The 14,619-nt window shown below is 43.3% G+C and overlaps 1 protein-coding gene across 1 annotated transcript; it reads right to left on the bottom strand.

Moving 5' to 3' along the window:
* Positions 1-5,377: 5,377 nt before the first annotated feature.
* LOC114556648 (gonadotropin-releasing hormone II receptor) lies at positions 5,378-13,676 on the bottom strand. Its single transcript, XM_028579651.1, has 3 exons — positions 13,167-13,676; positions 8,083-8,284; positions 5,378-5,778 (listed from the first exon to the last, which is right to left on the bottom strand). Exons 1-3 carry the CDS (start codon positions 13,674-13,676, stop codon positions 5,378-5,380), a joined length of 1,113 nt encoding a protein of 370 aa, XP_028435452.1.
* Positions 13,677-14,619: the final 943 nt, after the last annotated feature.

The raw sequence follows: 14,619 nt of genomic DNA, 5'->3' as shown, positions 1-14,619 counted from the left end.
AAACGGACTTAAGTAGTGACAATTACATCAAAATGTAAACAGAACCTAAACCTCTTTCTTCACAGTCCATCACTCAAATTTTCTTTAAAATATAGCTCAAAGCATGTGTACTGCTTTTCCTTTTCTGCCTCCTGTTCTCATGTGTCACCTTCAAAGAATCATTTCAATATTCCTGTCTCTGTCAAATATCTTTGTTAGGTTCCTCAGGTTGCCCCACATTTCTACACTGAGAACTGTCATCCAGTCTTCAACGTAGAAAACTCCACCTACATGAACCTCGATCCAGCCACCAGGGATAAGCACCAAAGCTACTGTACAATCTCACAAATACAACACACATGAGCTGGAGCGTAGAGCTGGGTATCACTGATTTCCTGAATCGATCCTGATTCCGATTCTCAGCGTCCTGATTGGATCACATTTCTGATTGGATATCAATCAGGTTAAGGAATTTCAGTTCCGATCCCAGTTTATCTGGATATAAAAGAGATTCTCAAACAACTTCTGCTGTAAATTATACCAAGCAAGAAGCAACTCAAATATATTTTATGATGCACCAGGTTCATGTTTACATTAAGAACGGAGGCCTTAAAAAGTTTGATTAAAAGACTTTTTACTTCTCCATCCATGGTGAAAAGGCAGATAATATAAGACCAAATTTCTGGAATTGAATAAGTGATATCAGATCACTTAAACAAAACAAACTGAAGAATCTGTTATTTTAATCTAACTCTATTCAAGCGTCCAGTTTGTGCTCAGTGTACTGCATTTAGAGAAAGATGGAACACTGCAAAAACAAAGCAGAAGCCAATTACTTCTGTATTTTCAGTGCATTTCTTAATGCCATGTGTATGTTGTTAAATTGGAAATGTTTCTCATTTTGCTGGAGTGTTACTTCTTCGCAGTGTGTTTTATTTGCATGTGTTTTCTTGGGTTGCATTTCGTTGATCTCTCTGGGCCACCGTACATTTGTAGTCAATGAAGTTTCATTTTACATCTTCAATTGTGACACGTAATCTAAATTTATAATTAGGGTCTGAACACCAACCATGTCAGTTGGTGAAGGTCCAATGCAATCTCTCTGTTTATGAATCACAATTCTGACAGGCTAAAGGTGCTCAAAAAATGTAAACATTGCCCATGTATCAGAAGTGGCGACCATTAACATCTGATGAGTGTCTCGGGCTGGAGTCTGGTAAATTGGCTCTTTAGCATCACCTACAAAATTTCAACAAAGTTGCCCTTGCGTTGTATGTCACCTAGATGTATGAAATTTGGAAAGGCATAAGTATTACCTCTAGCTTTCCAGAAAAGCCTCTTGGACCCACCCCCTCACCCCAACAGCAAGTCAGCTATATTGAATTTACTTTGCCAATTTTGGAGAAAAGAATTACCATTTCCAGTTTTTGTACTTTAACATACTCCTACATATCTAACTCGATGTACCTCTAAATTGGGCAGTACAATGTAAAGACCTTTGCAAAGCTAAATCGCGAAGCTTTTGAGTTTCTGTCCAACAGCGTGCGTGTGGTAGGGTGTTGAGCTTCCACGTTACACCGCAAACAGGAACTACTTGTTACTAGAGTGTTCATTGTTCAATCTGCCCCTAATTCCTCATGCAGAATAACTGTCCAGGCCTAAGGACATACACATACGGGGACTGATTATATTACAGTCATAGCGCCACCTGCTGGCAACAGGAAGTCAGCTTCATGTGACAAACATTATCCAATTTACATGAAATTGACAATGTGTGGTCTAAACATGATATAGAGCAACATAATGCAAGTCATCCAACATTTGTAATCATAATCTCCAGCGCCTGGCACTTTTGCTGCACGATGGTCACCACGGCATTTGTTTTCTCCAGAATAATAATACTTTTGAATGCATTTCCTACATAGCTTCTTCATGTATTTATCTCTAAATATGATGGTTTAGAGAACCGAGTCACAGTGGATGACTTGCACATAGGAGGGGAACATTGATCACTGTTAAAGTGGAATATTTTAAACTTACTTTTACTTTCATAAAATGAACTAAGATCTTAGTTTCCCTTCTGCATTAATGTTGTGATAGTTTTACATTAAGGAATTTAAAAGTGTGATTTACTTTCATGTATGTTTTACTTTAATAAGATTTAATCTACTTAATTACTTATTATTCCTTAGAGCCAAAATCATTTTGGTGAGGTTTGACTGATTAGTATAACCATTTTGATTGATGATTGATTTAGGTTAAAAACATAAGCATGAATCAGAAATGTATTTCACATATATACCAATATATATTGAATGTTTTGATTTGTTATTGTAACTATGAGCATTTCTTAAAATGTGTCTGAGTTTCGTGGGGTGGTATTTGGATGCTGGAAGGTTTATTTAGGCCTCATTAGGAGGGATCTGTGCTAGAATATCCATCTTATAAACTCACAGTGTGTACGTTGAGACAGTTTTACCCCATGTGATCTGGGGTACCTACAACAGGACTTCTAGGTAAGAGTAGTGGTTGTAAATGATCCAACAGCATCTGCACACATGCATAGATAAGTAAAGAAGGACCTTATTTGGTAATCTCTAACCTTGTATGTCCAGTGAGAGTTTAAATCCTCCTCCAGGAAGAGTTGGGATGGTACTACTCGACACTACACTGTGGTTAAACTCTGCTGTTTAATCCTGATTCTCCTTGATCCAGATTTCATTAAATGCTTCTATATTAGTCATCAAAGTCTCCAGAACTTTCTTTATGTGTGCAGAGTCCAGCTGCTTCTGAGTTTTTCCATAACAGCAAACATACAGTAGGCAGCACGGTGGCTCAGTGGTTAGCACTTCTGCCTCACTGCAAGAAGGTTCTGGGTTCGGGTCCAGGTCGTTCCGGGACTTTCTGTGTGGAGTTTGTATGTTTGTGTGGATTTCCTCCAGGTGCTCTGGTTTCTTCCCACCATAAAGACATGCATACTAGGACTACAGGATGTTGTTGCAAATGAGAACTTGTTCTCAATCAACTTACCTGGATAAATAAAGGTTAAATAAAATACAAAAAACAGTACAGGCCAAAAGTTAGGACACACCTTCTCATTCAATGCGTTTCCTTTTTATTTTCATGACTATTTACATTGTAGATTCTCACTGAAGGCATCAAAACTATGAATGAACACATATGGAATTATGTACTTAACAAAAAAGTGTGAAATAACTGAAAACATGTCTTATATTTTAGATTCTTCAAAGTAGCCACCCTTAAACTCTTTGATTAACCTTGGTAGTCATATTTTCACCTGATAAAAACCTGTAAAAAATGCAGCCAAGATAGGGACGCTGGGTGGTGTTTGAGATGTAGGGGTGGAGTGTGGAGAGGAGGGACGTGGGACGCATGTCCACCCGGGGATCAGAGCCAAATCAACAGACCCAGCAATAACTGCAAGGAGTTCAATACCTTCATCAGAGCAACTCCAGCCCAACCTTCAGAGGCGTTTGTGGGACTGCAGGACTGAACCATCAACATCTGCATCAAAGCATAAAAACCTTTGACGATGTTGTCAGGCATGCTTCGCCAAAACAGGAAAATTATAATCGCATGTAAAGACAGCGATCCTGTTCACTATGAAGGAAGTTCCCTGTTCTGATGAAAGTGATGAATCACTGTGTGTCCTGTTGAATAAAACCCATCTGACACTTTACACAGAGAGGTTCTTCTGATACCCATTTATTCTGCTAGTTTACCTTGTCCATTTGAGGAAAGAGCGAAAAAAAACATCAACAAAAGTGACAAAAAACGGCCAAAAGCAGCAGAGAAAACATGAAAAAGGTGGGAAAAACAAGGAAAGAGGTAAAAATGTTGAAAAAGCGACAAAAACGTTAAAGAAAATGATTTAAACTTCTGATTAAAGGTTTTTAACCTCAGAATGTCCTGTGATTGGTCGGCGTCAGTCTCCTTCCTGTGATTGGTCAGCATCAGTCTCCTTCCTGTGATTGGTCAGCATCAGTCTCCTTCCTGTGATTGGTCAGCATCAGTCTCCTTCCTGTGATTGGTCAGCATCAGTCTCCTTCCTGTGATTGGTCAGCATCGGTCTCCTTCCTGTGATTGGTTTTGAACAACTCACCATAGCTGTTGTTGTTTCCGGCTGCAGCCATTTTATCAGTCAAAAACAATCGATTTCCAAATGCAGCGTAACAGGGAGGAGAGTAAAGACGGAAAGCTCCTAAAGCTTAGTTCCAGATAAATGCACGGATAAGTCGTTGTTTTGTCGTTATTGAAAACCAATATTGACCTTGTAGTTATAAAAGGAGCTTCATATGGAGTCTGTTCATTAGGGTTGGGTACCGAAACTCGGTGCCAATAGGGAACCGGTGCCGACGTAAACGGTAGTAACGAGACCGAATAAGAACGAAAGTTTCGGTGCCTGACTTTACACTACACCTGACAGCATGTAACGTTAGCCTAGCGTTAGCTAGCAGCTGGATTAATCACGGTTAAAATGCTAACAGCTAACGTTAAACAGTGTAAAGTGTGACTGGATTTCACTGTGGAGGACTTCTACAATTCATAGATATACAGTATGTTTATATGGTCGGAATTAAACTACACAGACGGTGCGTTCACTTGCAGCTGCCGTTGTCGGAATTAAACAACACAGACGGTGCGTTCACTTGCAGCTGCCGTTGTCGGAATTAAACAACACAGACGGTGCGTTCACTCGCAGCTGCCGTTGTCGGAATTAAACAACACAGATTCACTTAAAACTGGTAGCCTCGTGGTGCATTCACAGTAATTGTAAAATACCCTTTTCCCATCTGGGGTTCAACAGCAATTTACTGGTGAAATAAGTTATTGTTATTGTTATAGTTATTACATTATTATTAAATCTTTAATTTTGACCATGGCCTTAGCAATAAACAAGTCACTGACTGTTGTTTACTACCCTTATTTTTTTTCTTCTTCTTTTTTTTTTTAACTTTATTGAAAAGTACCAGTTCAGGCACCGTTTAGGCACCGGCACCGTTTTAAAAGTATCGATTTAGCACCGGAATCGAAAAAAAACCAAACGATACCCAACCCTAGTGTTCATTCACATTCGGATATCGACTGGTTTGGACTGCCTCGGTGGTAGCGGCCGGACCAACAGCTGCGGTGATTTACTCAAAAGCTCTTCTTAGTAAACTCTGTGAACACAACCAGTGTTGTCAATGCTTTGGTTCATGTGTAGAGCTCCTGGTGATACTTGGAGCAAAGTCTCATGTTGTGTCGAGCCTTCTTAGGGTTTTAAAAATAGCGATTTTGAGGCTATCATGGTCTAGTCTCCTTCCTGTGATTGGTCAGCATCAGTATCCTTCCTGTGATTGGTCAGCGTCAGTCTCCTTCCTGTGATTGGTCAGCGTCAGTCTCCTTCCTGGTTGTTGGTGGCGTGCTGGGCCTGGTGCTCCCCGCTGTGAGGACCCAGTCTGTCCGGAGACGGCACCGCTGCGTCACGTGTCTCCCCGCGGCGGCGGCGGCGGCGGCAGCAGGCGGCCAGGTCGGCCCTGAACGACGGCGTGTAGAAGCCGTAGATCACGGGGTCGCAGCACGTGTTCAGGTTCCCGAACACAAACAGGAAGTGGTGGACGTACTCGGGCGTGGCGCGCAGCACGGCAGGCTGGAACCAGTACCACACGCCCAGCAGGTAGTACGGAGTCCAGCACACCACGAAGGACAGCACGATGACCAGCGTCATCTTCAGAGTCTTCATCCGAGCCTTCGGGATGATGTCAGTGCCGCTGCGCCTCAGGTAGGACTCACCTGCTGAGAGGGGGGGGTACAACAATTATTAAATATTACTATTATACAACTATTATATATCTAATCTCAGCAGGGAGGACTCACCTGGTGAGAGGGGGGGTACAACAGTTATTAAATGTTACTATTATACAACTATTATGTATCTAATCTCAGCAGGTAGGACTCACCTGGTGAGAGAGGGGGTACAACAGTTATTAAATATTACTATTTGCAACTACTATATATCTAATCTCTCACAACTCAGCTTGAATAACTGGGATGGACATTCTTCAGATTTTAGTAGATAGTGCTGGGAATCAGCAGAGGCCTCACGATACGATATCATCCCGATACGTCACGATACGATATTATTGCGATTTCAAACATATTGCAATATTCTACGATATATTGCAATTTATTACCTTTTTTCCAACTTCAAATTTTTGCCAATTTCAAATGATACCCCCAAAGGAAACTTTGTCAACATCTGTTTTATCTAAAAAGATACTTTTCTCTGTTGGTTCATCTCACTGTAAAATCAGATTGTCAAGCTGACAGACTGACCAACACATATATCATAAAAGATCAATACTTGGTGTCTGTGTATCGATACAGTATTGCCACAGAAAATATTGCTATTATACATCGATACAGCATAACTATGCTGTATCGATTTTTTCTCCCACCCCTATTAGTAGATTGACATATTAATGCAACGTTGAAATAATCGCCTCATCAGTAATTATATAATACTGTGTCTCTATTACTGTGATCCTTTGGCTCAACTCTGTTGTTTTTTAAATCAATCAATCAATCAATCAATCAACATTTATTCATATAGCACTTTACAGCAACCAGCAGGTATCCAAAGTGCTTTGCATCAGGAACCAAGAATAAAACCACATATCATACGATAAAAAGAATGAAACAGAGAAAACCAACATGACATCATGACTTGGATTTCCTAAAGCCAAGTCATGATGTCATGTTGTACTGACCCTTTCCAAAAAATTAGAATATTATGGAAAAGTTTATTTATTCCCATAATTCCATTAAAAACGTTAAACTTCCATAGATTATAGATTCAGGGCCCACAACTTAAACGATTTCAAGTATTTAGTTGTTTATTTGTATATAATTTGGGCTTCCAGCTCATAAAACAGGATTTCAAAAAATTAGAATACTGTGAAATAGCCACTGCTAATGCTTGCTCTTGAGGGAATTACTGTAATTGTTGGGGTTTTGGAATTTATAGAGTGTGGTCTAGACCTACTCTATCTGTAAAGTGTCTTGAGATAACTTTTGTTATGATTTGATACTATAAATAAAATTGAATTGAATTGAATTGAAAATTGTGAAGAAATCTCCATAAGAAGGACTGGACTGTTGGCCAGTGGTCCAAGGTCCTCTTTTCCGATGAAAGTAAAGTGTGCCTTTCATTCGGGAATCAAAGTCCAAGGGTTTGGAGGAAGACGGGTGAGGAACAGAACCCAAGCAGCTTGAGGTCCAGTGTGAAATATCCCCAGTCAGTCATGATTTGGGGTGCAATGTCCAGTGCAGGTGTTGGTGAACTCTGCTTTCTTAAATCCAAGGTCACCGCATCAGTCTACCAGAATGTTTTAGAGGACTTCATGATTCCTTCTGCTGAGGATCTGTATGGAGATGCAGATTTCATCTTCCAGCAGGACCTGGTCCCTGCCCTTAATTCAATTCAATTCAATTTTATTTATAGTATCAAATCATAACACGAGTTATCTCGAGGCACTTTACAGATAGAGTAGGTCTAGACCACACTCTATAATTTACAAAGCCCCAACAATTACAGTAATTCCACCAAGAGCAAGCAATGTGACAGTGGCGAGGAAAAACTCCCTCTTGGGAAGAAACCTGGGACAGACCCAGGCTCTTGGTAGGCGGTGTCTGACGGGCCGCCAGAAGCACCAAAACCTGTGTTGCAGGTGGATGTGTTACCTGTGTTTCTGTGGTGTTGCAGGTGGATGTGTTACCTGTGTTACCTGTGTTACCTGCGGTGTTGCAGGTGGATGTGTTACCTGTGTTACCTGTGTTTCTGCGGTGTTGCAGGTGGATGTGTTACCTGTGTTCCTGTGTTACCTGTGTTACCTGCAGTGTTGCAGGTGGATGTGTTACCTGTGTTACCTGCAGTGTTGCAGGTGGATGTGTTACCTGTATTATCTGTGGTGCTACAGGTGGATGTGTTACCTTTGTTACCTGCAGTGTTGCAGGTGGATGTGTTACCTGTGTTACCTGTGGTGCTACAGGTGGATGTGTTACCAGTGTTACCTGTGGTGCTACAGGTGGATGTGTTACCTGTGTTTCTGCGGTGTTGCAGGTGGATGTGCAGCAGGATGCGGCTGTAGCAGCAGCTCATCACCAGCAGCGGGACGACATACAGCGTGATGAAGTGGAACATGTTGTAAACCGTTTCCTGCCAGCGGCGGCTGAAGCTGCCGTGAGTGGCACACTGAATGAAGTCGGCGACGTCTGCCCGGATGGCCCGGAAGATGAACAGCTGCAGGAGACAGACGGAGCTCATCACATAAGATCAGATACAACCTGGTCTGTTCACACACAAATGTACCTCGCATCAGCCGCTCCAATAATCAACAGAATAACATTTCAATCAGGAGAGACTTTGTTGCAGATATGCAAATATTTATTGTAGATAAGCATAATATGAAATGTACAAAGTCTTTGGGGATTAGACTCCATCATTAAAATATTTAAAGGGGTAGAGAAACAGACATATTCCCCCCCGATGGAGCCTAGACACTGGTGATGGCGGAGAGGGAACCAGGAGGCCGAACAAAGGACCCGTCCGCCGGAAAGGGACTCCGGTTGCCGTGGGTGATGACGCCCGGAGGTGGAAGGGGAGGAGGAGGGCTGCACGTTTGCCTGAGAAGCCAGCTGATAGCAAGGAGAGAGAGATTTAAAGCAGGATGTCATGCTGTGATTGGATCATGAATTTGTGGCCAATTCTGATTGGTTTACTGAAGAGTGAACACCTCTTAACAGCTGAAAAGATTTAGGGAGAGATAGTGATGATTGCAGTGATTAGAAGTCTTCCTGAAAGAATTTGCTCTGAGCTTCATAAAAACCTGTGGAAGGTAGCTCTCCAGCAATCATCAACAAGACGGATATATTTATATTCATACATAAATCTTTAATAGTCGATGATTCCAGGAGCCTGATTCAACAGTTGGAATTGGAAATTGATTTATTTGAAACACGGACGATGCACAAATAAACATTAAACTTGTAATACAAGAGAATATGTCTTGGGCCAGGTTATAGCAAAATTGCTAATTTCCACCTGTAGTCCCTGGACAGGTTTGACAATTTTAAAAATAACAATTTTAAAAAGAAATTTAACAATACTATATGATGTGGTGTCTGTTATGACCCCTCCCTTTTCTGCCTGTTGTTGGCTTCTCTGGCTTTCTTGGCTGAGCTGGCAGTATGGGAGGGGTCATTAGTTCATTTGTGGACACCTGGGTAGGCCTCAACCAAGACTCTTTGTACAAGTCATGTCTCATGCTACGTTTACACATGGCCGGCTATTTTCAAAAACGGACATTTCAACCTCTCCGTTTTCAAAAATAACATCGTGCACATTAAAGTGTTTGTTTACATGTACCCGTGTATATATGCCGTCAAGAGCACGCCAAACCTGTAGGTGGCGGTGTAACGAGAAGCTCAAGCCCACGTTAGCCAATCAGAATCCCGAAAATAGCAACAACAGCAACCAATCATTTCCTCTTTCTCTCTCTCGGCTGCCTAAACAACCCGTTCTCATTCCGAACTTGTAAAATAAGTATGTTTGGGAAGTGTCCCTCAGCGTCTGATGCGACGAAAAAGGCACCCTTCGGCGTATTTGTGTAACGTGCTGGGGAGAGCCGCAGTTGAATGAGATTTAACGTGTGGTATATAAGGGGAAATTGCTGCGTAAGGAGGGTGGTTGGGGGGGGGATGGGTAAAACACCGGACTTTCACTCAGGAGACTCCGGTTCGCGCCCAGCGTGTGGCGTTGTGTTTCCCGGCATTTGAGGCGTCCTTTCCCCGTTGTTTTTCTCCTAAACCCCGGTTGTTTTTTGTCCTAAACCCAACCTCCGCGTTTTGTTTCCCCGTCTACGGCGTGTTTCCCGGCTTTTGAGGCGTCCTTTCCCGCTTGCTGGAGTCGCTTTAAGGGACGGCAATAGTGTCGACCAAGCACGTTTCCATGAGATGCTAAAGGAGACTTTTAACGTCAATAAGAACGAGAAAGGCTCCTGACCCAACCTCCTTATTTTACGAGTTGGGTGTGAGAATGTGTTGGCCTAAACCTCCGTTTGTCTGTTTACGTGCAAACCTGCAGACGAAGATCTCAAAAATCTCGACTCTGGCCCGGAGTTTTTAGAAAGACTCGGTTTCAGAGGAGAATTCTCCATTTGCGTATAAAAGAAGGGCCCAAACAAAGGGAAATGTTGCCGTTTGTAAAAATAACCATGTACGTGTAAATAGGGTCTCATTGTTCTCTCGCTGCATTCTCCTTCTACTAGGATCCACATCTCCTGGTTTGGGTTTGGTTTATTTCTTTTGTTGCAGTTGTCATTTATCCACACATCTTTCACTCACACACACACACTGCACACACTAATGATAACATTGATTCCACACTTGTTTTGATTCTTTTGTTAATAATAGTTTGTTTACTTTACAATAAACACTTTATTGGCATTTTAACCAGTTTGGTCTCCCCTCTTTGTCACCAGCATTGAGCCGGTTTATGACAGTGTCCATAGTAATTAAAAACAAGCAGTTTACCAAAAACCGGGATTCCCCCCTCCCCAGCACACACACTCAGACAGAAGCATCAGCTTAGGCACATTAGAGCACATCCAAATCTAAACAGTTGTCTCAGTATCTAAAAAATATGTTAAAAACTGCTTGGTTTGTCCTCAATAAATCCTGATTTATAGCTTATTTTGGTATAAATATCAGCCTATTGATCATTTAAAAAAAAGTAAGGATACTTGTGGACTCAGATCTGCTGAGTACTGGAACATTTCTGCTGCTGCAGCTTTTTCTCCTCTCAGCTTCTGAGTATTTCATCCTGCAGCTGCAGAATACTTTAGAGGCTGCGGAGAGTTTTTATAATTCATATTTAATATTAATATGTATGATAACCTGCTGAGCTGCACTGAAGGACAAACTGAAGGTGAAGATATGTGTTCGTCTCTCTTTCTGGTTAGAGAACAGATTACATGTTCATCTACACATTACATTCTGAGAGGAATCTGCTAATTATTACCATAAAGGCTGGCTGCTCTCTGATCCAGGGGAAAGGTCCTCCCCCAGGTGAAAGAACATGAAATCCCTGCAGGAATGTTCTGCTTTCTGATGGGGAGATTAAAGCCTCCTGCTGTTAGCTCGCGCTAACGGCTCCCCTTGGTTTCTATAAGGAATGCTAACTACGCTAAGAGGCCAGCCGCAGGAAAACAGAGCTGGAGTTTCACTGAGTTTAGCAGCGGAAACAGCAGACGTGAAGAAAGGTAGATGGATAGATGGATAAATAGATAAAGTTAGATTGATGGAGCTAGAGATAGATAGATAGATAGATAGATAGATAGATAGATAGATAGAGAAATAGATGTAGAGAGATAAATATATAGATGGATAGATAGATTGATAGATAGATAGATAAAGTTAGATAGATGGAGCGAGAGAGATCGTTAGATAGATAGATGGAGAGAGATAGATAAATAGATAGATAGATGGATAGATAGATATAGATAGAAGATAGATAAAGTTAGATATAGATAGATAGATAGATAGATAGATAGATAGATGGAGAGAGAGAGAGACAGACAGACACAGTGTTACTTGTGTCCTGTGTTACCTGTGTCATGTGTTACCTGTATCCTGTGTCATGTGTTACCTGTGTTACCTGTGTCCTGTGTTACCTGTGTCCTGTGTAACCTGTGTTACCTGTGTCACGTTGGTGTTACCTGTGTCCTGTGTTACCTGTGTCCTGTGTTTCCTGTGTAACCCATGTTACCTGTGTTACCTGTGTCACGTTGGTGTTACCTATGTCCTGTGTTACCTGTGTCCTGTGTAACCTGTGTTACCTGTGTTACCTGTGTCACGTTGGTGTTACCTGTGTCCTGTGTTACCTGTGTAACCCGTGTTACCTGTGTTACCTGTGTCACGTTGGTGTTACCTGTGTCCTGTGTCCTGTGTAACCTGTGTTACCTGTGTTACCTGTGTCACGTTGGTGTTACCTGTGTCCTGTGTTACCTGTGTCACGTTGGTGTTATGTGTCCTGTGTTACCTGTGTCACGTTGGTGTTACCTGTGTCCTGTGTTACCTGTGTCCTGTGTAACCTGTGTTACCTGTGTTACGTTGGTGTTATGTGTCCTGTGTTACCTGTGTCACGTTGGTGTTATGTGTCCTGTGTTACCTGTGTTACCTGTGTCACGTTGGTGTTACCTGTGTCCTGTGTTACCTGTGTTACCTGTGTCACGTTGGTGTTATGTGTCCTGTGTCACCTGTGTTACCTGTGTTACCTGTGTCTTGTGTTACCTGTGTCCTGTGTTACCTGTGTTACCTGTGTCCTGTGTAACCTGTGTTACCTGTGTCACGTTGGTGTTACCTGTGTCCTGTGTTACCTGTGTCACGTTGGTGTTATGTGTCCTGTGTTACCTGTGTCACGTTGGTGTTATGTGTCCTGTGTTACCTGTGTTACCTGTGTCACGATGGTGTTACCTGTGTCCTGTGTTACCTGTGTTACCTGTGTCACATTGGTGTTATGTGTCCTGTGTTACCTGTGTTACCTGTGTCTTGTGTTACCTGTGTCCTGTGTTACCTGTGTCTTGTGTTACCTGTGTTACCTGTGTCCTGTGTTATCTGTGTCATGTGTTACCTGTGTTTCTTGTGATACCTGTGTCTTGTGTTACCTGTGTCCTGTGTTACCTGTGTTACCTGTGTCCTGTGTTACCTGTGTCCTGTGTTACCTGTGTTACCTGTGTCCTGTGTTATCTGTGTCATGTGTTACCTGTGTTTCCTGTGTTACCTGTGTCTTGTGTTACCTGTGTCCTGTGTTACCTGTGTTACCTGTGTCCTGTGTTACCTGTGTTACCTGTGTTACCTGTGTCCTGTGTTATCTGTGTTACCTGTGTTTCCTGTGTTACCTGTGTCCTGTGTTACCTGTGTTACCTGTGTTACCTGTGTCCTGTGTTACCTGTGTTACCTGTGTCCTGTGTTACCTGTGTTACCTGTGTCCTGTGTTACCTGTGTTACCTGTGTCCTGTGTTACCTGTGTCCTGTGTTACCTGTGTTACCTGTGTCCTGTGTTATCTGTGTCATGTGTTACCTGTGTTTCCTGTGTTACCTGTGTCCTGTGTAACCTAACTCACCTGTGGCGATGCAAGCAGCAGGCTGAGGCTCCAGGCGAGCAGCAGCATGCGCCGGTTCCTCTGGTGTGCGTTCAGAGCGTCTAGCGGGTGCAGGATGGCGTGCTGGCGGTCCAGGCTGATGACCACCAGGATGAAGGCCGAGGCGTGCATGGCGAACAGCTTCAGAAAGCAGAGCAGCTTGCAGAGCGCGTCCCCGGCGTACCACTGCACGGTCACGTTCCACGCCGCGTCCAGAGGCATCGCCACGAACGTCATAATGAGGTCGGCCGCCGCCAGGCTCAGAATCAGCGGGCGAAGGTGGGACGCCAGCCGCCGGCCGCGCCCGCGCCACACGCTCGCCAGCAGAGCCAGGTTACTGGCGGCGGCGAACAGGAAGAGCAGCGCGGTGGCGCCCACACGGAACTGGGCGGCCCGGGTGAAGCTGGGAGCCTCCCAGTCTGAGAGAGGGGGGAACTGGGAGGAGTTGGGAGGGGGCGGAGCTAGCTGCACGATGGACCAGTTACCCGACATCCTGCGGAGAAGAAGAAGAACTCCGTGAGTGATGTGGCTTTTTTCAACCTTTGTCTCTTTGTTGCTTTCTCAACGTGTTTGACGTTTTATTTAGGGAGGCACCAAATCCAGATATTTGGGATTCGGCCGATTACTGATAACCTGACTCCGCCAGATGGATCGCTTCGCATTTGCTCGGCATATCCATCTGGAAACTTTCCGTTGGAGAACCTGGTAAGCTGATTGGATAAACCATCTGTCTATCACCGCCTTTAGTTGGTGATAGATGGGCCAAATCAACCAATCAGATCAAACTCTTGCCAAAACTAGTTGGGAGAAGATCTTTTCCTCCAAGAAAAACCTCCAGTGCCGTTTTTTTTTTTTTTTGCTCTTCTTTCAATGAAGGACTACTTTCTAATTCAGATAAAACTCGCTGCGATAGCTACGCTCATCTCATCCGTGGAAGCCGCCACGTTGTTTAGACTGAACAGTCGCTTCTCGTGGTGTCACACCTAAACCCTCCTCAAAACCACCGTGATTGGTCGGTTGTTTGGCGAACGGCTCCAAATTTTCTCTACCTCAAGATGCCAGACTGATCTGTGAGAGGAGAACTGGAGCTCGCCAGATCAGGACGCTCTCACCAGGCTGACTCCTGAATCCCCTGGTTGAGACTGTGCTGACTCCTCCCCCATCCTCAGTCCATGAACCCAGTAAACTCATGAATGAAGTAAACAGGGACTGGCCTTCCTTTGCTGTACCTGAAGTTGCTGCATTCTGGCTGCTGTCTGGAGATTCCTTCATGAACAACTCGTATTCTTCCAGATGTTTCAGACCAGATGTTGTAACAGAGGCCATGTTGTGTATAGTTTAGGGTCCTCGCCACCACCAGACCAATCAACATTGAACAGATTGAACATGTAGCTGGACTTGAATGGTCTTCTTTTGACTGGAAGTACTGCCAAAA

Source organism: Perca flavescens, chromosome 6 (assembly GCF_004354835.1).
Source record: "Perca flavescens isolate YP-PL-M2 chromosome 6, PFLA_1.0, whole genome shotgun sequence".
In the NCBI taxonomy this organism is placed as follows: Eukaryota; Metazoa; Chordata; class Actinopteri; order Perciformes; family Percidae; genus Perca; species Perca flavescens.
The sequence above is the reverse complement of the archived record's forward strand: the minus strand, read 5'-3'. Positions and strand labels throughout refer to the sequence as shown.